This window comes from Neolamprologus brichardi, chromosome 5 (genome assembly GCF_056152115.1).
Source record: "Neolamprologus brichardi isolate AB-2024 chromosome 5, ASM5615211v1, whole genome shotgun sequence".
NCBI classification, from domain to species: Eukaryota; Metazoa; Chordata; class Actinopteri; order Cichliformes; family Cichlidae; genus Neolamprologus; species Neolamprologus brichardi.
The window spans coordinates 36,364,695-36,388,306 of record NC_142108.1 but is presented as its reverse complement, the minus strand read 5'-3'; the positions used below and the strand labels follow the sequence as shown (position 1 = coordinate 36,388,306).

The following is a 23,612-nucleotide window of genomic DNA, read 5'->3' as shown; positions in this document are numbered from 1 at the left end:
AATCCGGGCTTTTCCCATCAATGACTGAAGCACAGGTGCACTCTTGTTCCTTTAGTACCGACTGGGAACGACAGTCTCAACAGTCTTCAGGGGTTTCATCAGGTTGTAGCACTGTGTGCTAAAATAGCACCTGCACGGCTCCAAGCCATCCGAGCAGGTGCTAACATCTGACGTCAGACTGCATGCCACCGATTGGCTGGTCAGTGGCGTCGCTCGCTGAGAGCGTCTCATTCACACAAATCAAAACCAACATTTTTCAAACTCCGCAACAAAAACAACGCCATGTTCCCAAATCTGACGGACAGCCACAGACCGAGCAGGTGTATCGTCCACGCCCACCTTTGTAGTAGCGCTCGTGTCACATGCCAATGACATCACAGGACGCTCGACTGTGCTGCTATGACGACGACCACGCATGAGGCACTCTATTGTAATGGAAAAGGGGCTTGTGGCGTTGAAGACCAGCCTGCTCCCGGCGTTTAGCAGACGCAGTTCTGCATCACCTGCAGAACAGCTGATGCTCGTGTGGACGCTGCTTTTGACGTCGCAGCAGCCGACTTTGTCAGGACCTGATGGCGGCTTATCCTGCAAACAGAATTGCTCCGTCTGACGGAGGAAACCGAGCCACTTCCACGCTCTCACCACTTTGTTTCTATCACAAAAGACGCAGCTAATGTCGACGTTTCTTCTGCCAATAAAACTGGCGTCATGTCGGCATGACCAGCTGCTGTGGTGTTGTCACGCCAACCCTGCGCTTATTTTCTCTGTGGAACTTTAAATCTACGTTTGTCAGCAACATTTCTTTCCCCTCAATGAAATGTGTTCACTTCACTGTCCAGCAGGGGGCAGACCTGAGGTTCACTATGAGCAAGAAAAGTAGACGAGAAGAAACTGAAGAGCAGAAAGTTTTTATTAAGAAAAGGTAAAAAACACGCCGGTATGTACAGCAGCAGACGGACGGGTCAGAGCCCCAGCAGAGCTCGGGCCTCCTGACTCTGAGCCTGAAGAGTCTCGCTGGCGTAACGCTGCAGCAACTCCATCTTCTTCCTCCTGACCAAAGCCTCCTCCACCTGAGAGACAGACAGACAGGGAGGTTACTCCTGAACTACGTACCACAGGTGCTTCATCATTAGACCATTCTGGAGGATTCCCATGATGCACTGGTGTTTCTTCTTCACTCACTATGTGTTAACAGACCTCTCTGCTGAATCATATCCATTATTAATCTCTGGTCGTGTCCAAATTCATGGGCTGCATCCTCCTGAGGACCCGGCCTTCGCGGTCTACGTGGGCCGGGTCCTCAGCAGGTCGGGTAGGCCGGAAGTAAACAGCTGTGAAATGTGACGGTCTAGCCTTCTGATTAGCGTCACCGCTGTCTCGTGGAGTTTAATAAACTCGTCCGTCTGCTCCTTGCTGTCTAAAATATAACAGGACACTGGAGGAAACTCTCGACCGTCTCACACTTCTGTTTAATCAGTTTTCTGTTTGACGTTTATTCAGCTGTGTGAAAACCACCCGGGGGATTAATAAAGTTTTATCTAATCTAATCTAATAACTTTAATCTCAGCCAAACCGATTTACTCACGAACAAACAAAACACTGAAAAAAGCCCAACAATAACATTTTAGGTTGTCTAAGTGACTCATATATTACCTATATATATATATATATATAGGTAATATATGAGTCACTTATGATATATATATGAGTAATATATATATAATATATATTACTCATATATAGTTTAACCCGAGCAGCGAAAGTCCGCGGTGATCTGAAAACGATGTGCCGGGAATTGAGCCGTTCTCTGCGGCTTCAGTAACCCTCGAGCTCCCGGCGAGCTATCGAGCTGGTGGGTAGCAGACGTCTCTGAAAACGTCGAAGCACTTTTGCAAATATGCAATATCTTGATAAACTGAGCAGATATTTGATGTTTACACAGCTACTTTCTCACCTTAAAATATGTTAAAAGTTTATTTTGTGACCCAGAAAGATTAATAAGAGTAATTTTAAAACTTAGTAGCAGCCGCCATTGTTGGCAGCTGAAATTTGGCTGGTCCGCGCTATGAATTCTGGGATATGGTGGGCCACGAAGGACACACCCGACCCATCCTTCAAATTCGGGGAAAAGGAGGACGCATTTGTCGGCTGCATTCGGAGGAGTCAACGAATTTGGACAGCCTTCGGCGCGTCGCTGTGACGTAATCAGTCTACAAATGCGGCTTCAGGAGGAAGCAACCCATGAATTTGGACACGACCACGGTCTCGTCATGTCTTTATCCTGTCTTCCTTCTCTCACCCCAACCAATCACAGCAGATGGCCCCGCCCCTCCCTGAGCCTGGTTCTGCCGGAGGTTTCTTCCTGTTAAAAGGGAGTTTTTCCTTCCCACTGTCACCAAAGTGCTGCTCATAGGGGGTCATATGATTGTTGGTTTTTCTCTGTGTGTATTATTGCAGGGTCGACCTTACAGTATAAAGCACCTTGAGGCGACTGTTGTTGTGATTTGGCGTGTGAATAAAAGTGAACTGAACAGACCAAACTGAAACCCTGCACGGTAGGCTGAGCTGCACCTCCTGGGAAATATAAAGATAACACCGCCTGCACAGGTGTGCTGCTCAAAGGTGACGCCCACTCAGGTAGGCCCCGTTGTCGGCTCTATGAAGTAGTCAGAGCTGCTTCCAAGGCTCTGGCTAGAATCAGGCGTCATCCTTGGCAGTGAGGGTCCTCACGCTGCAGCCAAGCGTGTTTGTGTGTCTCACCTCTTTCTGAGATGGAACAGGTACGTGTGCGATGAAGGCGAGGCCTCCATCCTCTCCCTCCAGCTCCTCCTGGTTCTCCTGGTCATCAGGCTGCAGAAATCAAAAAAGATTGTTCATATTCAAGCACATCTGTGTGTGTGTGTGTCAGTACATTAGTCTTTATTTTTCTCTTCTCTAAACTTATTTAACTTGGATGATTTAAGGACGCCCTCAAAATGTCCCCCATGTTTCTGTAAATAACCCACATGTTGTTGACGTTGGGTCACTGGATTGAATGTTAAATAAAACTAGAAAAATTTGCATTTCCTGCGAAAATGCTGTGTGGATGCCTTAACGCTGAAGATGTCTGCTGAAAAAAGATGAAAAAGTTGAAAAGTTGCAAAAAGTTGTATGGCGGTGAAGAAACTGAAAATTCTGCTGAAAAGTGGTGGAAAAAAAGTTGCCCTGAGTAGGATTCGAACCTGGTCCTTCTGGCCTCAAGTCAGCTATTCATCTCACTGAGCCAAAGTCATTCTCACAAAGAAGAGGTGGAGAGACTGACAATTCTGCTGAAATGAGCAGAAGCGGCTGAGAATGGTGCTGATAAGAGGTGAAAAGGCTGAAAACTTTGCAGAAAAGAGTTGAATGAGCAGAATTTCTGCTGAAAAGAGTTTTTTTCTGAAAACAGCAGAAAAAAACTGAAGATTTTGCTGAAAAGGGGTGAAAAAGCTGAAATTTGTGTTGAAAAGAGTCAAAAAAGTTTAATTGTTAACTGAAAGAAATGTTGCCATAAGCGATTTGCCATTTGAACCCGGGCCTCCCAGTCTGAGAACGGCTGCTCATCTCACTGAGCTAAAAGACAGGTCAACCCGGCAAGGAAAATCAGTGATAATATGGCAGAAATGGGCAAAAAATATTGCAAAAAAAAAATTCAATATCTCAAAAAGTATAGAAGTTATGAGCACCAAAAGTCATAGCCGGCATTAGCAGAAAGAGCAGAATTTTTTAAGATTTGAACGGTGAAAATAGCACAAAAACTGAGGGAGTAGTTAAGCGCCAAAAAGTGTACGGAAGCAACCAGAATAATAAAGTATGATAAAGAATAAAGAGAAACAGGAACTCAATAGTGTGGACGCCCTTTCAGGCATCCACACAATGAAATGAAAATCACGTAAACGCCCGTCTGTCAGACTCAGGCTGACTCTGTTCAGCTGGACATCTTCAGTGAAACATCAGGTGACTTCTTCAGTCTCAGCTGACTGCAGGTTTCCAGCCCTATGAACAAGCAGCACTGACTAACAATGGGCTGTGAGGTCATCATCATTGATATGCAAATTGTTGTAACTGCCGATCAAAGACCAGCTGACACTGAAATGTTTCACTGAAAACGATGAACAGCGTCGACCTTCTGGGACGTCCTCACCTGGATGACGTCTACCTCAACGTCTTCAGCTCGTCCTCGTATCACGATACAGCAGACGAGGTAAACATGGCTACTGCAATAATCCAGCTGTTCACATCAAACGTATCGTATTTCGTAACGATCTCAGCCCACTACAAGTACTGATAACCCGGATTAATCCTTAAACCTGCACCCGGATTAAAAACATGATCCATGAAGGAAAACCCGGATCATTTTATCTGGATTACATGTCAGAGTCGCACGTTCACACCAGACGGTGTGTTTCTACGAGTGAACCGCTCTCAGGTGTGCCGAGGTCACCTGACAGAAGCTGATTGGCTGAGCAGGTAAAGACAGTTCACCTCTTCGTTGTAGACGGTGTAGATGCTCTCCTCCTCTTCCTCCTCCTGCTGTTTCTCTCCAGACACTCGAGACTCCCTCTCCGTTTTCCACCTGTGGACCGCCTCCAGCACAACTACACACACACAGGTGAGGTTACCTGAAGCTGAACTATAATCCAATAATTCCATCATCCAGGATTTTCACATATTCTCTGGATTATTTTATAATCTGGGGATTATGAACCTTGTTTCTCGTACTGCGCCTCCAGAGGAAGAAGGACGCCGTCGTCTTCGTCTCTGTAGCCGTAATACTCTGCATCCACATCCTTCATCAGCTCCCCCCTTGTCTTCCTCGGCGCTGGGGCAGCTGGGAGATCGCATACTTGGTGAGGACCGATGTTGTGACAGTATGACATCAAACAGGAAGTGATGCAAATACGTACGCTCCTTCTCGAACAGCTCCCGGACTCCCGGCAGGTCTCTGGCAGCTCCAAAGTATTTATAGCCGCGGTTTCCAGGCACCTCCTTTCCCTCGTGGTCCAACATCCTTGGCCCGATGCGCTGCGACACAAACACGCGGTCAGCTGCTTCGATTGCGCCGAGTGATAAATAGGTTGGAATTATCAATAACTTGCCATGATTACTGATAATAAATCAAGATGATCAATATCAAGTCAGGATTTGATGAAAGTCTCGCAGCACGATGTTACACAGATTACAACATTCAGGGTCACGTGACTCATCGCAGCAGGCTTTAAATCAGTGGTTACTATGGTAACAGTTCTATTAATCTGACCCTTTGATGGCTCAGATTAAACGTGAACTCCTGTGTACGTCTCTTACTGCATAGTCGGGTCCTCCGAGCTCTTTGATGCGGACCTCCCAGTGACCTTTCTCTCTCAGCAGCTTGTTGATCTCATCGTTCAGATCCCGAATCCTGAACTCACCCAGACCAGCTGCACAGGTGAGACACAGGTGAGGCACAGGTGAGACACAGGTGAGGCGGCACAGGTGAGGCGGCACAGGCGAGACGACACAGGCGAGGCGGCACAGGCGAGACGACACAGGCGAGACACGGATGAGACGACACAGGCGAGACACGGGTGAGACGACACAGGCGAGACACGGGTGAGACGACACAGGCGAGACACAGGTGAGACACGGGTGAGACGACACAGGTAAATGGTCTGTATTTGTAAAGCGCTTTACTCGTCCCTAAGGACCCCAAAGCGCTTTACACACAAGCTACATTGTAGCCACAGCCACCCTGGGGCGCACTGACAGAGGCGAGGCTGCCGGACACTGGCGCCACCGGGCCCTCTGACCATCACCAGTAGGCAACGGGTTTAGCGTCTTGCCCAAGGACACAACGGCCGAGACTGTCGGAGCTGGGGCTCAAACCGGCAACCTTCCGATTACAAGACGAACTCCCAACTCTTGAGCCACGGAGAGACACAGGTGAGACGACACAGGTGAGGCACAGGTGAGACACAGGAGAGACACACGTGAGAGAAGGGGAGGAAGTGAGGAAGAGACTTGGACTCACCGTTCTGGATCTGAGCGACTTTCTTTGAGATTTCACTGATAATCTGAAACACAGGACACACTCAGTACACCTGACTGCAGGTACCATCACCACTACTGATACTAGCGCTGCAGTGTGACTACCTGTCGTCTCCATTTTTCAGCTTTAGGAAGTTCACTGCACTCTGAGGCCAGAAAGGGTCTTCTTTCCTACAGGTGAGAGATCAGGAAGACAGGTGTTTATCTGACGGCAGCACTACTGCTATAGACCACAAACGCCTGCAGAGTGATAACAATCGCGGAGAAGATCATCAGGACCCCGCTGCCCTCTCTGCAGAGCATCTACCATCACAGAGTCCAGAAGAGAGCTGCCTCCATCCTCAAAGACCCCCCACACCCCCAACACGGACTCCTCAAACTTCTGCTGAGGACGAAGGTTTAGAAGTGCGAAATCCAGAACATCAACAACTCCTTCCCCTATCAGACTCTTGAACAGCTGACTTATTTTAACAGTAATAATAATTTTTGCACATGTATTTTATTTGTTCTAGTTCTATTTGCAGATATTAACCGGCATCTGTGTGGACAGCAGAGAAAGAATTTCATTGTACAGAGAAATGCTGTTCTTTGTAACCATGACGATCAACGCTTACGATAAACTCACCTTGACTTTTCCTTCCTCCAGCTGAGCCTGCCTGAACCGAGCCAGGGCCGTCCTGACAGACAGAGCAGAGGGACACATTTACCCAAAGAGGAAGTCAGGTGGAGGAGGACAGCAGGAAGAGGAGGACAGCAGGAAGAGGAGGACAGGTGGAGGAGGACAGCAGGAAGAGGAGGACAGGAAGAGGAGGACAGCAGGAAGAGGAGGACAGCAGGAAGAGGAGGACAGGAGGAAGAGGAGGACAGGAGGAAGAGGAGGACAGCAGGAAGAGGAGGACAGCAGGAAGAGGAGGACAGCAGGAAGAGGAGGACAGCAGGAAGAGGAGGACAGCAGGAAGAGGAGGACAGCAGGAAGAGGAGGACAGCAGGAAGAGGAGGACAGGAAGAGGAGGACAGCAGGAAGAGGAGGACAGGTGGAGGAGGAGGACAGCAGGAAGAGGAGGACAGGAAGAGGAGGACAGGAAGAGGAGGACAGGAAGAGGAGGACAGGAAGAGGAGGACAGCAGGAGGAGGACAGCAGGAGGAGGAGGACAGCAGGAGGAGGACAGGAAGAGGAGGACAGCAGGAAGAGGAGGACAGGTGGAAGAGGAGGACAGCAGGAAGAGGAGGACAGGTGGAGGAGGAGGACAGGTGGAGGAGGAGGACAGCAGGAAGAGGAGGACAGGAAGAGGAGGACAGGAAGAGGAGGACAGGAAGAGGAGGACAGCAGGAAGAGGAGGACAGGAAGAGGAGGACAGCAGGAAGAGGAGGACAGGTGGAGGAGGAGGACAGCAGGAAGAGGAGGACAGGTGGAGGAGGAGGACAGCAGGAAGAGGAGGACAGGTGGAAGAGGAGGACAGGAAGAGGAGGACAGCAGGAAGAGGAGGACAGGAAGAGGAGGACAGCAGGAAGAGGAGGTCAGGTGGAGGAGGTCAGGTGGAGGAGGACAGCAGGAAGAGGAGGACAGCAGGAAGAGGAAGAGGAGGACAGCAGGAAGAGGAAGAGGGGGACAGCAGGAAGAGGAAGAGGGGGACAGCAGGAAGAGGAGGACAGGAAGAGGAGGACAGGAAGAGGAGGACAGGTGTGTGTGTGTGGGGGGGGGTCATACAGCACATCTCTGACAGGAAGTACTTACATGGCCTTCTCGGCGTTCCTCGCCTGCACAGAGAGAAGATCGGAGTGAGAAACATCTGGAAACATGTGGAGCTCAAAGAGGAGGTAATGTCATGGTAACCAATAGCACGTGAGGTCACCAAGCACCTCCTCTGAACCTTGTTGGCCTGCAGCTGGGCCTGGAGGTGTTATCCAGGTAAAGATGACACCTGGGCACGAGCTGAGACCCAGACTGCTGCTCCCACCAGACTCCATTAAAATCAGCAGTTTAATCAAGCTGATGATGGATTGCATTTATACAGCGCTGTTCAAGGCACCCAAAGCGCTTTACAATGCCACTCTTCATTCACTCTCACAGTCACACACTGGAGGCAGCTACAGGTGTAGCCACAGCTGCCCTGACAGAGGCGAGGCTGCCCTATCGCACCATCGGCCCCTCTGGCCATCACCAGTAGGCGGTAGGTGAAGTGAGCATCAATGTTCAATACAGCCAGCTGATCGATACACCAGCTGATCACGGTCTGCTTTGGTTGCTCAGTCGTCTCCATGTTTCAGCTGCTCCACCAGACTCCATTCAAAAATCTGCTGTTTTTAACTCCGAGTGTTTAACAGGGTTGGGAGTCGGAGGAGCGGCTCCTCACAGAGCCCGCTGAGCGCTTCCTGATCACTGATTAATAATGAATATTGATTAACGGGCTGTGACGTCAGTGAACACAACAGATTAAAATGCTGACTCTCACCATGTCTGCTGCGGAGTTTAGCCGTTAATCCAACAACCGAGCAGGAACCATCCAAACACACACGAACACAGCACGCACACTAACAGGAAACACGTCACCGGCTCCACCACTGCATCCGGTTTTATGTCTGCACTACTGCCCCCTGCAGGACGAGAGGCCCGCCTACAACGACATGTAAGATAAAATAAAAATGTTCACACAAATGTAGGAAATAAAATAGTTAATGTGAAAGCGTAGAGCATTAATATTCATCTCCTGTATGACGGATGTGCACGCTGAACTCTCTAACTTATACGAGCTGTGTGAGATCTGATTGGACGGTCACTAACCCCCACAAATATTTCCTAAAATGTTTTGTTTGTTGTTTTAAATGTCAAATATTGTATAAGGAGACAAAACTGAAGCCTTTCACTGAGCGAGCAAACAAACACACTGGTCCTGCACACACGTCAGAGCACTGCTGTGTGTGTTCGTATGTAACACCTGCAGTGTGACTCTGCACAGCCTCAGCATGTTGGTGTCTCTGCTCAGAAAGAACTTGTTTTAACATTTAGCTCAACAACAAACAGAAGAATTACATTAGATTTCCTCATATCAATATATAAGTAGGGGTGACATGGGCTGCGAGTGGCCACGAGTTTGAGACCCCTGGCCCAGGTAAGTGAGAAGCAGTAGCGGTTTTAGATACGGGCGACACAGGCTGTTGCCCGCGGCATCACGGGCATCGGCAAAAAAGAAAAAAAAATGCTCGCACTCATGCTGCCCCGACGTCAGCCAGCGCATATTGGGAACGGCATAGGCACCGATCGGTTTTCTATCGCCCATTTGCTGGGAGTAAGGGCGCCACCCGTTTGCGAGGTGCGCCTGCTGCTTGCGGCGCAGAGAGGAGAGGGCGGGGCGGCGGGGGATTCACTGGAGCAGCATCTAATAACCAACTAACAAAATAAAACAAATAAAAACAAACCAACAAACACGAAAACACCAGATATCATGATACAGACATAATTTGCACCGATGTTTTTTTCGAAATTCTATACGCGAAAAGTGAGCGCGAGAGCCCTCGGTGCGCCTGCTCGCTGCTGAAGTCAAAGTAAACTTTATTGTCATCTCCGCTACATACAGTCCAGTATATAGAGAGATGAGACGACGAGGCTCCAGTTACAGCAGTGCAAGTAAACAAACAATAAATATAAAAGGAGTAAGAAAATAAATATACACTTTAGGACTCGGGGTAAAGGGATCAATAACTATTTATAATTTACAGTTTGATGATTTAAAGTCTCACACACAAGCCGTCGAAAGGGGAGGGGCCGGCTGCTTCCAAGTAGAGCACATTTCATTCATAATGTTGTAAATCCAAGCCCATCATGTATTCATGATTTGAATCCTGGGTTGTGTGAAATCTCAGAAATAAACCTTAGACAAAGTGAATCTGTGAACTAAGGTGTAGGTGTGTTAGGTTATGTTGTGGTGATCCTCGAGTTGGGGGATGGGTGTTTATACTGGAGTGCAAAATTAAAACCAATGGAAGATTGACAAGAAAAGGTCAAAGCCATCAGGTGCTCAGTTTAGAAAAAAGAGAAAAGATGAGGAGGAGAAACGAGCAAAAGATGCAGGTAAGCAGATGTGTGATTGGATAATGGCAGGTCATCCTGAACCAATCAGAGTCAGAATACTTTATTAATCCCTAAGGAAATAATGTGGGTTACAGTTGCTCCAAGAAGAAATGGTAAAAATAGCAACAGTAACAGACTAAACTCCAAACAATACATTATGTTACAGATTTTAATATTAATTAGTCATTGTTAATTGTTGATTTGTCCTGTTCTCATTGTATGACGAATTATGATGGCTGTTTGGTAGCTGTTTGCATACTATGCATGTGTGTGTGTGTGTGTGTACAACAGCTTTATGTTAATGTACCAGAGGGAGTGTTCGCCCAGGGCGCCAAACAGGCTAGGACCGCCACTGGTGAGAAGTCTGGTCATGAACACCACAGAGGTCAGAGGTTAATGCTGGGATGTATTGTTGTACATCAGCAGTGAATGACATGTTCATGTACAACCTGTATTAAACCTTTAAAGATTCATTGTGTTTATTTATGTTTTATTTCCACAGTGACTTTATTCTTTCACGCAGATCAAACTTCCTGTCCTTAATAAAACTGAGTCAGTCGTTCATTCGATGTAATCAGTGTAGTTGATGACTGTTACTACACTGGGGCGATCGTGGCTCAAGAGCTGGCAGTTTGTCTTGTAATCGGAAGGTTGCCGGTTCGAGCTCCGGCTCGGACAGTCTCGGTCGTTGTGTCCTTGGGCAAGACACTTCACCTACTGGTGATGGTCAGATTTGGCGCTATTTAAATGCAATCCATTATTATTATGATGAGAGGAGGAGAAGATTCTGGAGGTGTCTGACCGCGAGGAACTAAGCAGGTCGTCAGGGATCGCTCTGTCCAGCTGCTGCAGATGTTAATTAAACCATGAGGCTTTCAGGTGAGCTCTGGAGCTCGTTTCCTCTGATCTGATTGGTCGGTTCGTCTCCTGTGGGTGAGTGGTGCCTGTCTGAAGAAATAAGACAGCCACCGCAGGCTCTGCCCTCATCCTTCTTACCTTTTTATTGTCAGGTAGAACATACACCTTTACAACAGCTCACAGGTCAAATGTACAAAAATAAGATTTTCTGGAGGTTTTGTCCAGACTTCCTGCGGCTTTTTTTCTTGGCGTACGATTCCTCGACCTGCACAAAAACGCACCTGTAAAACATCTGCTGCGACCTGTCCTGATTGGCTCGTTCATCCTGCGATATCATTGGGTGATTGCTGGAGGTGGGGACAATCATTTTATATGGTCCAAAAACAAAAATGAAGTTGGCAAGATACAAACTTCCATGGCTCTGTTAGCCCCACCCAAAGGGCAGAGGGGAGGGGCCTAATTTGGCCTTCAAACGTCACTCTCTCAGGTCTAAAAAAGCTCTGTACATCGTAACACAGCTAAACTAAAACACAGAAGAACAAATGGGTTTTGTAGTCCGCCCCCTCCTCCCTCGTCTGCTCTGACTGGCTGTTACGAGGCTGACCGACAGGCCTCTAGACCAATGACAAGAGGAGGATCAGAGGGCGTAGGTTTGGGAGCGTAGGGTCAGGGGTCAGAGGCCAGCTAGGGGGTGGCTTCGATGGTGCACTCTTTCGCCAGGTGACCTGACTTCCCACAGTTATAGCAGTTCAACTCGGACGCCTTGCTGCAGTGCACCGCAACATGGCCGATCTCCCCGCACCTGCAGAGCACACGGACAGGTTACGCTGGGCCGTTCACCTGTTTGTAGGCTCAGCTTTAGTATTCGTTTACCTGTAGCACTTGACCTTCTCACAGCACTTCTGGATGTGTCCAAAGCTGCCGCAGGAGTAGCACTTTTGCTCGTGGGCGTGGTTACAATCGCGCGCCATGTGACCGGCCTTGCCGCAGTTGTAGCACAGCTGCTCGCGCTCCTTCTTGGGCTCCTTGCAGTCTCTGGAGATGTGACCTCCTCTGCCGCAGTTGTAGCAGGCTGCAGGAAAGATCACACCTGTGCTCACCTGTCTTTAAACTGTTGTGATCTGTAAGCGTGTGTCCTCACCGTCCTCCGTGCGCTCGCAGTCTCTGGCCACGTGCCCAAGTTCGCCACATCGGTAACAGAACAGGTCTGCAACGACACGACAGGGTGAACCGCCGGGCGTGTCACGTAGTCAGCTGTTCACAATAACAGCACCAATGCAGAAGCTGGAAATGGACGCAGGTTTCCACGTCTCCATGGCGACATCTGTAAAAACTACAGGGTTTTTAATCAACTTTAAAATAAACTCGTGGAGGTTTGATGATGGGTGTCACCTTTGCCTCTGCTGCGACCTTTCCCTCGCCCTCGGCCGCCACTCGGACAGTTCTTCACCCAGTGGCCTGAGCGCCCGCAACCGAAACACTCGTTACTGCTCATCGCCACGACCACGGCTGGAACCACAGACAGGAGATTCAGATGTGAAACTTTACCTTCATGAAGGTGCAGAATAAAAAAGAGAAAAGGAAAAACACACCAGGAACACCTGAGATGATTCTCCTCAGTCCTGGGCCCGCCCACACAGGTAGAGTTTACAATAGGAATACATTTGAACACAGCAGATGTCTTTCTGAAAGTGCTGTTTTAGTACAACTTTGGTAAGCTGCACTGCTTGATGGATCGTCAGAGCATTACGGCTGCCGTAGTGAGGAGCTTCGTGGAGTAATCTGGGTCCAAAACTCCGTCATTTTCAGGTCCCAAAGTCAAACGAACACTGAGAGTTAAAAACCGTCTAAATTCTTTAATCTTTAATAAAATCATCAGCGTTGCTGCTTTACCAGGTGTAACAATTAAGTTTAACATCCAGGCATCCATGAAAACAGAATTTATTAAATTTAACGGAGTTAGAAGTTAGCAGGAAGTTAGCTCGCTAGTTTACACCTAAACATTTCATACCATGTTCTGACTGAGAGATTTCTGAAACTAATTAAACCGTACAGCTCTGCTACCACTTCCAACATAAATGAAGACAGAAAACTAAACAGCAGTGACGTTTGCAGGGTTACTGAAGTTGGGCTAGCTGGTATATAATGATGTGCTACGTGATTGCTAGCGACACAGCTATGTTAGCGTAACGTTAGCACAGTGAAGCTGGAGGATGAACGCCAACTTTTTTTCCACTCGATAAAAGTTAACGTGAGGGATTCTGGTGGTCAGGGACAAATGCAATCGCATAGCAGGATGCTGTACACGGGCCAAACTTCAGTCAGGAGAACAACTGAGATTATTCATCCACAATACGAGGTTAGTTATTAATATACTGCAACAACATGGGAACAGAGCAGCTGCAGAGAATTCAACATTAATGAATCAATGTTACGGAAGTGGAGGAAGCGCAGTTTTTGGCTTTCCCCATATTTCAAAAGTGCTTGATCTCTTTGCTATGACTGTCACCCGCCATAATTTGCAGATGATAATGGTTTTAGCTGCTGTGATGCTTTCGACCAAAACAGGCGCAGCTTGATGACATTATCAACATGCGCTATCGCGATATAGTCAAAATCTCTATCGTTGGCCAAATTTATATCGTTTCTATCGTATATATCGCCCACCCTACTGTCGACCATAATATCCTATTAGAGCGATTAGAACATGCTGTAGGTATTACAGGTACTGTGCTGCAGTGGTTTGTATCATACCTGTCTAATAGACTCCAGTTTGTGCATGTAAATGGAGAGTCCTCTTCACACACTGAGGTTAATTATGGAGTTCCACAGGGTTCAGTGCTAGGACCAATTCTGTTTACATTATACATGCTTCCCCTAGGCAGCATCATTAGAAGACATAGCATACATTTACACTGCTATGCAGATGACACCCAGCTCTATCTGTCCATGAAGCCAGATAACACACACCAATGAGTTAAACTGCAGGAATGTCTTAAAGACATAAAGACCTGGATGGCCGCTAACTTTCTGCTTCTTAATTCAGATCAAACTGAGGTTATTGTACTCGGCCCTGAAAAGCTTAGAAATATGGTATCTAAGCAGATTCTTACTCTGGATGGCATTACCTTGGCCTCCAGTAACACTGTGAGGAACCTTGGAGTCATTTCTGACCAGGACATGTCCTTCAACGCACATATTAAACAAATATTTAAGACTGCTTTCTTCCATTTGTGCAACATCTCTAAAGTTAGAAATATCCTGTCTCAGAGTGACGCTGAAAAACTAGTTCATGCATTTATTACTTCCAGGCTGGACGACTGTAATTCATTATTATCAGGATGTCCTAAAAACTCCCTGAAAAGCCTTCAGTTAATCCAAAATGCTGCAGCAAGAGTCCTGACAGGGACTAGAAAGAGAGCAGATTTCTCCTGTTTTGGCTTCCTGTTAAATCCAGAATTCAAAATGCTGCTCCTCACATACAAGGTCTTAAATAATCAGGCCCCATCTTATCTTAATGACCTTGTAGTACCGTTCCTATTTTTAACATTAGGCTTCAAACCTGCTCATAGGGGTCAAATGATTGTTGGGGTCTTTTTTTCTGTTCTATTATTGTAGTGTCTTTACCTTACAACACAAAGAGCCTTGGGGCCACTGTTGTTGTGATTTGGTGTAATATACATAAACTGAATTGAATGGAGCAGCAGGGTCCCATCAGATTCACTCTGACCCCTCATGCGAGACACCTGGGGAAGCTGTAGAGCTGCTTTTAATGCGGACAGGTAGGGGACCACAGGAAGACAGGTGAGGACAGGTTCTGATTGTCTCAGGTCTTCACCACGATCAGACTTTTTCCTCTTGTTCATCATGTAATAAGATGCCTCTTCACAGAGCAACAGCTGATCAATCGTGTATCGATCCTCTCTGTCCTCCTGTCCCACCAACTGTGCTAACCTGCACCGCCCCCGCGGCTCATGGCAGCCCGACGCCGTTAACAGGCCACTCTGTGCGGCCACCAGCCAAAGGCTCCCCGGCGGATGAGGTCCGTTATTACCGGGGGCACGGCTCCCCGCTCCGGCCTGTAAGCCTGTAAACAGCCCGTCATGGCAGCTAGCCTGCTAGCAGCTTAGCATACGCTCCGCAGCGGAGGAAACACCGACACTGTCCGCTCCGCAGCGCCTCTTCCCCGGGGCGGAGCGGCGCGCCGGCCGGCTGCAGTGAGCCCTCTGCAGGCAAAAAAGAGCGGATCAAGCCGCCGGAGCTCCGACTCACCTCAGACCCGAAACTGTGGAGGTTTGTTTGGATGCTGCTCTGCGCCACACGCGGTCTGCACACGGCCCGACACACACACACGCACGCAGACACACACACACACACACACACACACACACACTGATAAACACACACAGACACTGATAATCTCACACACAGACACACACACACACACACACTGATAAACACACACAGACACACACTGATACACACACACACAGACACACACACGCATGCAGACACACTGATACACAGACACACACACACACACACTGATAAACACACACACACACACTGATAATCTCACACACAGACACACACTGATAAACACACACACTGATAAACACACACAGACACACACTGATAAACACACACACACACACACACACACACACACTGATAATCTCACACACAGACACACACACACTGATAAACACACACACACTGATAAACACACACACACACACTGATAATCTCACACACAGACACACACTGATAAACACACACACTGATAAACACACACAGACACACACTGATAAACACACACACACACACACACACACTGATAATCTCTCACACACACACACACACACACACACAGATAAACACACACACACTGATACACACACACACACACACACACTGATAAACACACACACACTGATACACACACACACACTGATAAACACACACACACACACACTGATACACACACACACACTGATACACACACACACACTGATAAACACACACACACTGATACACACACACACACACTGATACACACACACACACTGATACACACACACACACTGATAAACACACACACACACACACACACACTGATAAACACACACACACACACACACACACTGATAATCTCTCACACACACACACACACACACAGATAAACACACACACACTGATACACACACACACACACACACACACTGATAAACACACACACACTGATACACACACACACACACACACACTGATAAACACACACACACTGATACACACACACACACACACACACACAGATAAACACACACACACTGATACACACACACACACACACACACACTGATAAACACACACACACTGACACACACACACACACACACACCTTGTTTACTCACCTTTAGCCTAAAGCTGATGTTCTGGCTCACCTGTGCTGAACTCACCTGTGCGCCGATACAAACAGGAGAACCTGAGCAGGGTTTGTGTACAGTGGGAACAGCCTGCTGTCTGACACGATTATGAAGAATGAAACGCACAACAGTGTCTGATCTGCACAAAACACCTGCACACAGACAGACCTGAGAGCTGTTGGCTCCGCCTCCTCCCTGTCAGGTAATTAAACACATTGGCTGCTTTCTCGCATGTTTAATATGGCGAAGAATGAAGCCTGTGCCACACTGAGCAGGCTGAAAGTGAGAGGATGGTTTACAGGTAACTGATCAATGAGCGCGTCACCAGCAGGGTCGAAGGTCACAGGAACAAAGACGCAGCTGCAGGAGGAGTGATCAGGAAGACGAGGCGTCAGGCAGACAGGGTGAGTTTCAGCTTCGTGCTTAGTCAAAACTTTCCACGGGACCACAGCTGACCGTCAGCTGATCCTGTTTAACTGGTTTGTGGGTTAGAGCCGAACCTCAGAGTCACAGGACAGTGATTTATTTATTTTCAGTGTGATAAATGAAGCTGTTTGTTGGTCACTGTGCTGATTCTTCTGCTGATCCTTTGACGTCACTCTCTGATAATCAAAACTCACCTGAAACAGCTGCTGAACAGAGCGGCTGTCACTTCCTGTCTATTCCAAAAAACTGGCCGCAGTTCAGCTGGTGGTGCAGCAGGGGGCACTGTGAGCTGAGGATTTCCAGCTGCTTCTAGAATTGTATTTATTTTATTTCTCCGTGAATCAGTCCAGCGTTCTGCTGCTGCCTGCTGATTGGTCAGTTAGGGCAGGACGTCGTCGTCCCTCGATGGCGCCTGTTTCTAAATGATACCTCTGGCAGATGCCAGGAGTGTAGCTAAAGCGCAGCAGAAGAAGCAGCTGGTTGTGGTGGTTGAATGTGAAGCTATCGTGAGGCCACTGGTGGCTTCATGCCCCAAATCAACATGGAGGATGCAGTAAAGTGACTGGTGATGCTCTAACATCCTTGATATGCACAAAAAGTAGAAACTTCAGTAGAAACATCAAAGAATAGAACAGCATCTAATGTCATGAACAGCTCCACTGAGTCCCATTCATTCTGCATGAGCTCAAGGGCGCCCCCTGTGGAACAGGAAGTCACTAATGGCCTTCACCAGTGGTCATGTAGGGATGTTAACTTTAGACACCTGACAACCAAAATGCTCTGATCCTCCTGCAGGTCCAGCCTTCATGCCATGTTGGGGCGACTCGCCTTCCACACTGGACGCTGCAGGTTTCAGCAGTGCTGCTTCCTGTCCTTGCCTCCTCCCCGTCCACCTGAGCTGCACAGACTCCATTACTCAGCAGGCAGTGGGAGCCGGAAGCTGAGGGCGGGACAGGAGGCGGGGCAGATAAGTTCCGCTCAGGTCGACCGGATCTTAAAGGTGACAAACATCAGACTCTGAAAGCGTTAACTGGTGATGTCACACATCTTAATGACTGTTTGTTTCCAGGCCAATGAATACAGCCTCACACTCCCCAGAGGCCCCGCCTCCCATGGCGTTCTGGGTTTTCATAGCAACATGTTGCCATCCAACCTCCCCTGCGAGGACCGTCAGAGCAGCGCCACCTGCCTAGCGGGCCGTGGAGGCGTGTTGTTCGGTGTGTTCGACGGTCACACGGGGCCGGCCTGCGCCCACGCTGTCAGTCAGAGGCTCTTTTACTACGTTGCCGTGGCAGCGCTGCCGCTGAGGACACTGGCGGAGCTGGAACGGGCGGTGGAGGAGGAGCGGGCCGTAACACCACTGCTGGAATGGCATAAATACCCCCAAGACCTGAGCCACCCCAATGGAGGAGTGACGTCCTTCCATAGCCTCCGGAACTACTGGCAGGAGAGGCTGGAGACCGAGGATGAGGAGGATGAGGAGGAGGAGGTAACCAGGTGTCCTGACACATCACAGAATCACATTCACGGACAGTGCAGGTCCAAAAAAACCCAAAATGTGCCTGTATGTCAAAGCCTTTACCTGGTCTCAGGTGCAGGTGGACTTTTCAGAAACTGATTTTCCTGTTTTGGTTTCAGCAGAAAGTTCACCTGTGGTGACATCATTATCTGTCCTCTCTGATTGGCTGCAGGATGACAACAGAACGACATCAGCTCTGGTCAGTGCGTTCCATCGCCTTGACTACGACCTGTCTGTAGAAGCCCAGGTGCATCTGTCCCTGACCTCCCCCAGGTAAGAACAAAGTTGTGTTTTCTTCAGCAGAACCTGCAGGTGAGTCTGTTTCAGCAGGTTAAGCCTCTCTTTGCGCCCACAGGCAGGTGTCTTTCCCTGGGGAGGGGTTGTCTCTGACCTCCCCCCTCCGGGTGGCGCTGTCTGGTTGCACAGCCTGTGTCGTCCACATCTCCAACGGCGTTCTACACGTGGCCAACCTGGGGGACAGTCGGGCCGTCCTGGGCGTCCAGGAGGCAGACGGAAGCTGGTCTGCGATCAACCTCACCAATGACCACAATGCGCAGAATCCCGAAGAGCTGCAAAGGATTCTGGGAGAGCACCCAGCGGAGCAGAGGACGGTGGTCCGCCACGACCGCCTACTGGGCCTGTTGCTGCCCTTCCGGGCGTTCGGTGACGTCCGCTTCAAATGGAGCGTGGATATGCTGAGTCGGGTCTATGAAACTCGCCCGGACGTCCTGTCTGCGGTCGGCGAGGCGGTCCGGACGATGCCGCCGCACTACCTGACCCCACCCTATCTGAGCGCTGAGCCAGAAATCACCCGACACCGTGTTGGACCTGCAGACAAGTTCCTGGTCCTCGCTACTGATGGACTCTGGGAGCTGATGCATCGACAGACGGTCATCCAGCTCGTGGGGGATCATCTGACAGGTCAGAGCCAATCAGTCACTGATCCTTTAAATAGCAACACAGTAAAGCTTGTAACTATTAATATATATATTTCACCTCTGTAACATTCTGGTTATTTATAATTGAAATATTTGTATATGTTAGCGCTATTACATACATTTTGTAAACTTTGTAATATTTGGTTTTATTTAATTTACTTCAGTCTGTTACTGTTGTTGTCTTGGAGCGACTGTATTCTGATCATATCTAATAGACTCCAGTTTGTGCATGTAAATGGAGAGTCCTCTTCACACACTGAGGTTAATTATGGAGTTCCACAGGGTTCAGTGCTAGGACCAATTCTGTTTACATTATACATGCTTCCCCTAGGCAGCATCATTAGAAGACATAGCATACATTTACACTGCTATGCAGATGACACCCAGCTCTATCTGTCCATGAAGCCAGATAACACACACCAATGAGTTAAACTGCAGGAATGTCTTAAAGACATAAAGACCTGGATGGCCGCTAACTTTCTGCTTCTTAATTCAGATCAAACTGAGGTTATTGTACTCTGCCCTGAAAAGCTTAGAAATATGGTATCTAACCAGATTCTTCCTCTGGATGGCATTACCTTGGCCTCCAGTAACACTGTGAGGAACCTTGGAGTCATTTTTGACCAGGATATGTCCTTCAACGCACATATTAAACAAATATGTAAGACTGCGTTCTTCCATTTGTGCAACATCTCTAAAGTTAGAAATATCCTGTCTCAGAGTGACGCTGAAAAACTAGTTCATGCATTTATTACTTCCAGGCTGGACGACTGTAATTCATTATTATCAGGAAGTCCTACTCGTGTTTCTTCTCCACTCACTTTTTTTCATGCTCCATTAGGGCTGTTCAATATAACGATTTATATCGTCATCCGATATAATGATATATATCGGATGACGATATAAAAACGTCTATCGTTTCATTTTACGCTATCGTTTGTTTACGGCAATATTTGTTCATGTTTTGATGTCACTGTAGTTATTATTAATTTATTAAAGTTCTCTCTTTCTCTTATATGTAATATAACCACACTACAGACGGACAAGCGCCTGTTTTTATGCGTTGTCGTTAGCAACAATGACGGTAACACCATCGTGTGTCCGCTTGTTTATGTTCCACATAAACCTTTCACAATAAAGGTCAAGATCCTGTTGAGACTTTTCAAAATAAACTGAATCACGTGAAAGAGCAGATTATTCACGGATGAGAAGTAAAAAAGACGCCAGGTGCTAAAAAATAAACCTTAGACTCAAACGTTAGAACAGGCTTTTCCCCGCAGCACGCCGTGTAATAAATACTCACAAAGAAAATGGCGCCGTTACAACTTATGTCTAAAAATGTATCGTTTCATACATCTGTTAAACACTCGACTCCAGATACATGACGTGCAGCTGGAAACACTTCACGCAAGTCGAGCTGCCCGAGATTTACAGAATTTACAGAAAATGTTACATTTCTGTGATTTATATCGTTATCGGACGATAGATGTTTTATATCGGGAGATGAGATTTTGGTCATATCGCACAGCCCTATGCTCCATATGTTTACACACCAGAAGGTGAGTTCATATTTTACCCTGAACCACGCCCTTATTCTGAAACTGTCCCATTGCCGTCCCAGCATCTCATCACATGCCAGTCTTCACCTGTTTATGTTTTCAGTTGGAGTTTGAGATTCTTTTGAAGACTGAGGTCACAGATAATCACTCACAGTGCTGCACATGAGGTGTGAGCGTGCTCAGACGTGTCCACCTGGCTTTACTTCCTGTCATCGTCCTGACTCTGTGTGCGGTTTGTCGTTGCGCAGCCCTCCAGCAGCAGAGACCTATAATTCCCTGCGAGGGCACAACGCTGGGCGACCTGCAGCGCCTCTTGCTGGAGAGGAGGGGGCGGGTCCTGTCGGCGCCTGAGGACCAGAATATCGCCACCCACCTGATCCGCCACGCCCTTGGCGACGACGGGTACGGAGCGGTAGCTCCAAATCGTCTCGCCAAGATGCTGAGTCTGCCTGTGGATCTGGCCCGAAGGTACCGTGATGACATCACTATCACCATCATTCACCTGAATGAGATCTAACACCTGCAGGTGATTACCTGCATGGTAGTCACCACGCTGACCAATCAGCAGCAGGCGTGCTCATTCCAGCGCTGATCTTCATCCTTTTCCTTAACTGTATCCCAGCTCTGAATGGTCGAGGGGTGGGACACACCTGGACAGGTCACTGATCAGGTGTTTCTGTTATTTTGTCTGCCTTCAAGAAGAAACTCGACACACACACAGGTCTGAGAAAAGCTCCACGAACAACACCGGAGCGAACCTCACACTTCAGGTGTGGAGCAACACAGTGAGCATGCTCAGTGAGTTGATGTTCTGCACTTGGAGTGGAGAAGTGGCGCCACCTCCTGGTGGCACACTGAAAACACCTGTCTCACCCACGTCCTGAGGCTACGTCCACACGTACCCGGGTATTTTTGAAAATGCAGATTTTTCTATGCGTTTGCACCTTTCGTCCACACGTAAACTGCGTCTTCGGTCAGTGAAAACTGAGATTTCTAAAAATGCCGGCCATGGTGGATAATTTCGAAAACTCTGTTTTTGCGTTTACGTGTGGACGACAAAAACGGAGAAAACGCAGAAAACACAGCGTCAAAGGTGTGCGCCTTTTTTGACGTCACACTGTGCGCCACATTATTGTTTCGGTGAAATGAATTTCTACAATACTGTTAATTGTACTCTGTGCAGAGTTTAAATGCTTACATACACACACACAGTTACTGTCCCTCCACACATACGACTCAGTTCTGCTTCTATGTGTCACTACCCGATCGGTACTGGAAACCCGATCGGTACCCCGCATGCACGAAAGGTGTCTACTTCCGGTCGAAGCGTTTTACGATAGTTATGGGTCAGAGTATCTGTTAAGATGTTAAGAATAATGAAACATTTAATATAATGTAGACAAAAACAAAAAAATAAAAAGACAGTTACAGATCAGGACTCCTTGATCCTTACTGCGCATGTGCAGATGTTTTCTTCTTCTTCTGTTTGTTTAATGGCAGTTTACTCCCCAGTGTACGAGGATACTGCCACCTGCTGACCGAGCGAATGAACCCTATTGTAAACTGAATTAGCGTCATTACAAACGTGTGTTAAATTTGATTTAGTGATAGTCGAGTGTGTTTATGCTTGTCTGTGTGGAGAGGATTGTTAGAATAGTGATGATGATGTCCGCTATCACTGTCAGTTGCCAGTAAACACTTCATCTGGCTAGTACCATCAGGTAGTGACTGCTTCTATGCCCCATCCTTGTTTACTTTTTCCCACCGAGGCTTCTAGACTTCTGATTGGCCAACATTTCTACACGGTTAGGAATATATCGCCACCTGTTGCTTTGGCATGTTCCTAGCAGCGTTTTCCTTCATTTCTGCGTTTACGTTTGGACGGGATTATTTTTTAAAACGAGAACAGAAAATCTACGTTTTCAAAAACACCCGTGTACGTGTGAGAATCACCAATCGGAGACACAGCAGGACTTCCTGTGAGGAGGTGATGGGGGCTTCTCTCTGTGCTTCTCAGACTGTTGCTGTTTTTACTCGTTAATAAAGTTCCTGTTTGACTTCCTGTAGGTCCGGCCTGTTTTTTTCACCAGAGTTTCACTTCCTGCTTATCCTTCAGCGTGTTAATGCCGGCTTGTAAACGATAAAGCAGCATTGAAACAGGATGCGAGAACTTACCTGCCTGTAGCAGAGGAGGGGGTTAAACAGCGCCATCTACAGGCTGAACACAAACATGTGGCGTCCCTTCAGAGTGGGATGAATTGATGCCCAGAGTGTAACCCTAACAAACTTCACAGATTGTCCCAGAGATTAAGTGGTTCCCAAACGTTTTTGCTCCCCCCCCCTTTGTTTTACAAGAAAAAGTTTGGTTTGGAAACATATTTGGCGATGCTTCATCTCCTGCTTTGCGTTTGTGTGGGAGCCCCGTCAAATAGCTGTCCATGATGCTAGCAGTGTCCGGTGAGTCTGCTGGCCGTGCAAGAACTTGGAAGTTTGCAGCTTCCATTGTGTACAGATCTGCACATGTCAGCCTTTTAGTGTGGGGGGGTCTAAGGCACACCTGTGCGGTGGAATGGGTTCATGCACACAGATTTAGACAGATTTGTGAACGATATGAGAGTAATGAGTCTTTTATGTTTGTAGAAAATGTTTCAGAACTTGAGTTCAGCTCATGAAAAATGGGAGCAAAAACAAAAGTGATGCATTTATATTTTTGCTCAGTGTATCTGCCAAAAGAAGCTTCATCATTAGTGGAGAAGCCATGAAATAACCATT

General features: G+C 47.7%; 3 protein-coding genes across 4 annotated transcripts; 1 reads left to right on the top strand and 2 right to left on the bottom strand.

Annotated features, from left to right (window-relative positions):
• Nucleotides 1–892: 892 nt before the first annotated feature.
• On the bottom strand, nucleotides 893–8,589 carry isy1 (ISY1 spliceosome associated protein). The gene is made up of 11 exons (XM_087841162.1): nucleotides 8,499–8,589; nucleotides 7,781–7,803; nucleotides 6,671–6,722; nucleotides 6,151–6,216; nucleotides 6,029–6,071; nucleotides 5,326–5,438; nucleotides 4,926–5,043; nucleotides 4,727–4,849; nucleotides 4,504–4,616; nucleotides 2,761–2,850; nucleotides 893–1,070 (listed from the first exon to the last, which is right to left on the bottom strand). The coding sequence occupies exons 1-11, from the start codon at nucleotides 8,499–8,501 to the stop codon at nucleotides 963–965; spliced, it is 852 nt and encodes a 283-aa protein (XP_087697288.1). The 5' UTR covers nucleotides 8,502–8,589; the 3' UTR covers nucleotides 893–962.
• A 2,511-nt stretch (nucleotides 8,590–11,100) lies between these two features.
• Nucleotides 11,101–19,962, bottom strand: cnbpb (CCHC-type zinc finger, nucleic acid binding protein b). Of its 2 annotated transcripts, none has more exons than XM_087841161.1 (5): nucleotides 19,860–19,962; nucleotides 12,365–12,481; nucleotides 12,114–12,179; nucleotides 11,846–12,044; nucleotides 11,101–11,774 (listed from the first exon to the last, which is right to left on the bottom strand). In XM_087841161.1, the coding sequence occupies exons 1-5, from the start codon at nucleotides 19,960–19,962 to the stop codon at nucleotides 11,657–11,659; spliced, it is 603 nt and encodes a 200-aa protein (XP_087697287.1). In that variant the 3' UTR covers nucleotides 11,101–11,656. The 2 variants fall into 2 exon arrangements, with proteins under 2 accessions (XP_087697287.1, XP_006801933.1); XM_006801870.2 differs by lacking the exon at nucleotides 19,860–19,962 and adding an exon at nucleotides 15,245–15,341.
• LOC102785524 (pyruvate dehydrogenase [acetyl-transferring]-phosphatase 1, mitochondrial-like) lies at nucleotides 16,407–22,896 on the top strand. Its single transcript, XM_006801871.3, has 7 exons — nucleotides 16,407–16,600; nucleotides 16,700–16,802; nucleotides 17,620–17,824; nucleotides 17,894–18,313; nucleotides 18,516–18,616; nucleotides 18,699–19,264; nucleotides 21,089–22,896. The coding sequence occupies exons 3-7, from the start codon at nucleotides 17,636–17,638 to the stop codon at nucleotides 21,355–21,357; spliced, it is 1,545 nt and encodes a 514-aa protein (XP_006801934.2). The 5' UTR covers nucleotides 16,407–16,600; nucleotides 16,700–16,802; nucleotides 17,620–17,635; the 3' UTR covers nucleotides 21,358–22,896.
• The last annotated feature ends 716 nt before the right edge of the window (nucleotides 22,897–23,612 follow it).

What these genes read in the sequence shown, in the direction of transcription:
- isy1 (XM_087841162.1), bottom strand. An exon ending in CTGAAAAATGGAGACGACAG is followed by an intron (nt 6,072 to 6,150) that starts GTAGTCACACTG and finishes CCTGTGTTTCAG; the next exon opens with ATTATCAGTGAAATCTCAAA. An exon ending in GGAGCTGTTCGAGAAGGAGC is followed by an intron (nt 4,850 to 4,925) that starts GTACGTATTTGC and finishes GCGATCTCCCAG; the next exon opens with CTGCCCCAGCGCCGAGGAAG.
- LOC102785524 (XM_006801871.3), top strand. Translation starts at nt 17,636, where the DNA reads ATGTTGGGGCGACTCGCCTTCCACACTGGACGCTGCAGGTTTCAGCAG. An exon ending in AGGTCGACCGGATCTTAAAG is followed by an intron (nt 17,825 to 17,893) that starts GTGACAAACATC and finishes GTTTGTTTCCAG; the next exon opens with GCCAATGAATACAGCCTCAC. An exon ending in CTGTCCCTGACCTCCCCCAG is followed by an intron (nt 18,617 to 18,698) that starts GTAAGAACAAAG and finishes TTGCGCCCACAG; the next exon opens with GCAGGTGTCTTTCCCTGGGG.
- cnbpb (XM_087841161.1), bottom strand. Translation starts at nt 19,962, where the DNA reads ATGGAAGAACGCAGTCTTACATATTTGTTTAATATGTGCGTTGAAGGA. An exon ending in CTGCGAGCGCACGGAGGACG is followed by an intron (nt 12,045 to 12,113) that starts GTGAGGACACAC and finishes TCTTTCCTGCAG; the next exon opens with CCTGCTACAACTGCGGCAGA. An exon ending in GAGAAGGTCAAGTGCTACAG is followed by an intron (nt 11,775 to 11,845) that starts GTAAACGAATAC and finishes TGTGCTCTGCAG; the next exon opens with GTGCGGGGAGATCGGCCATG.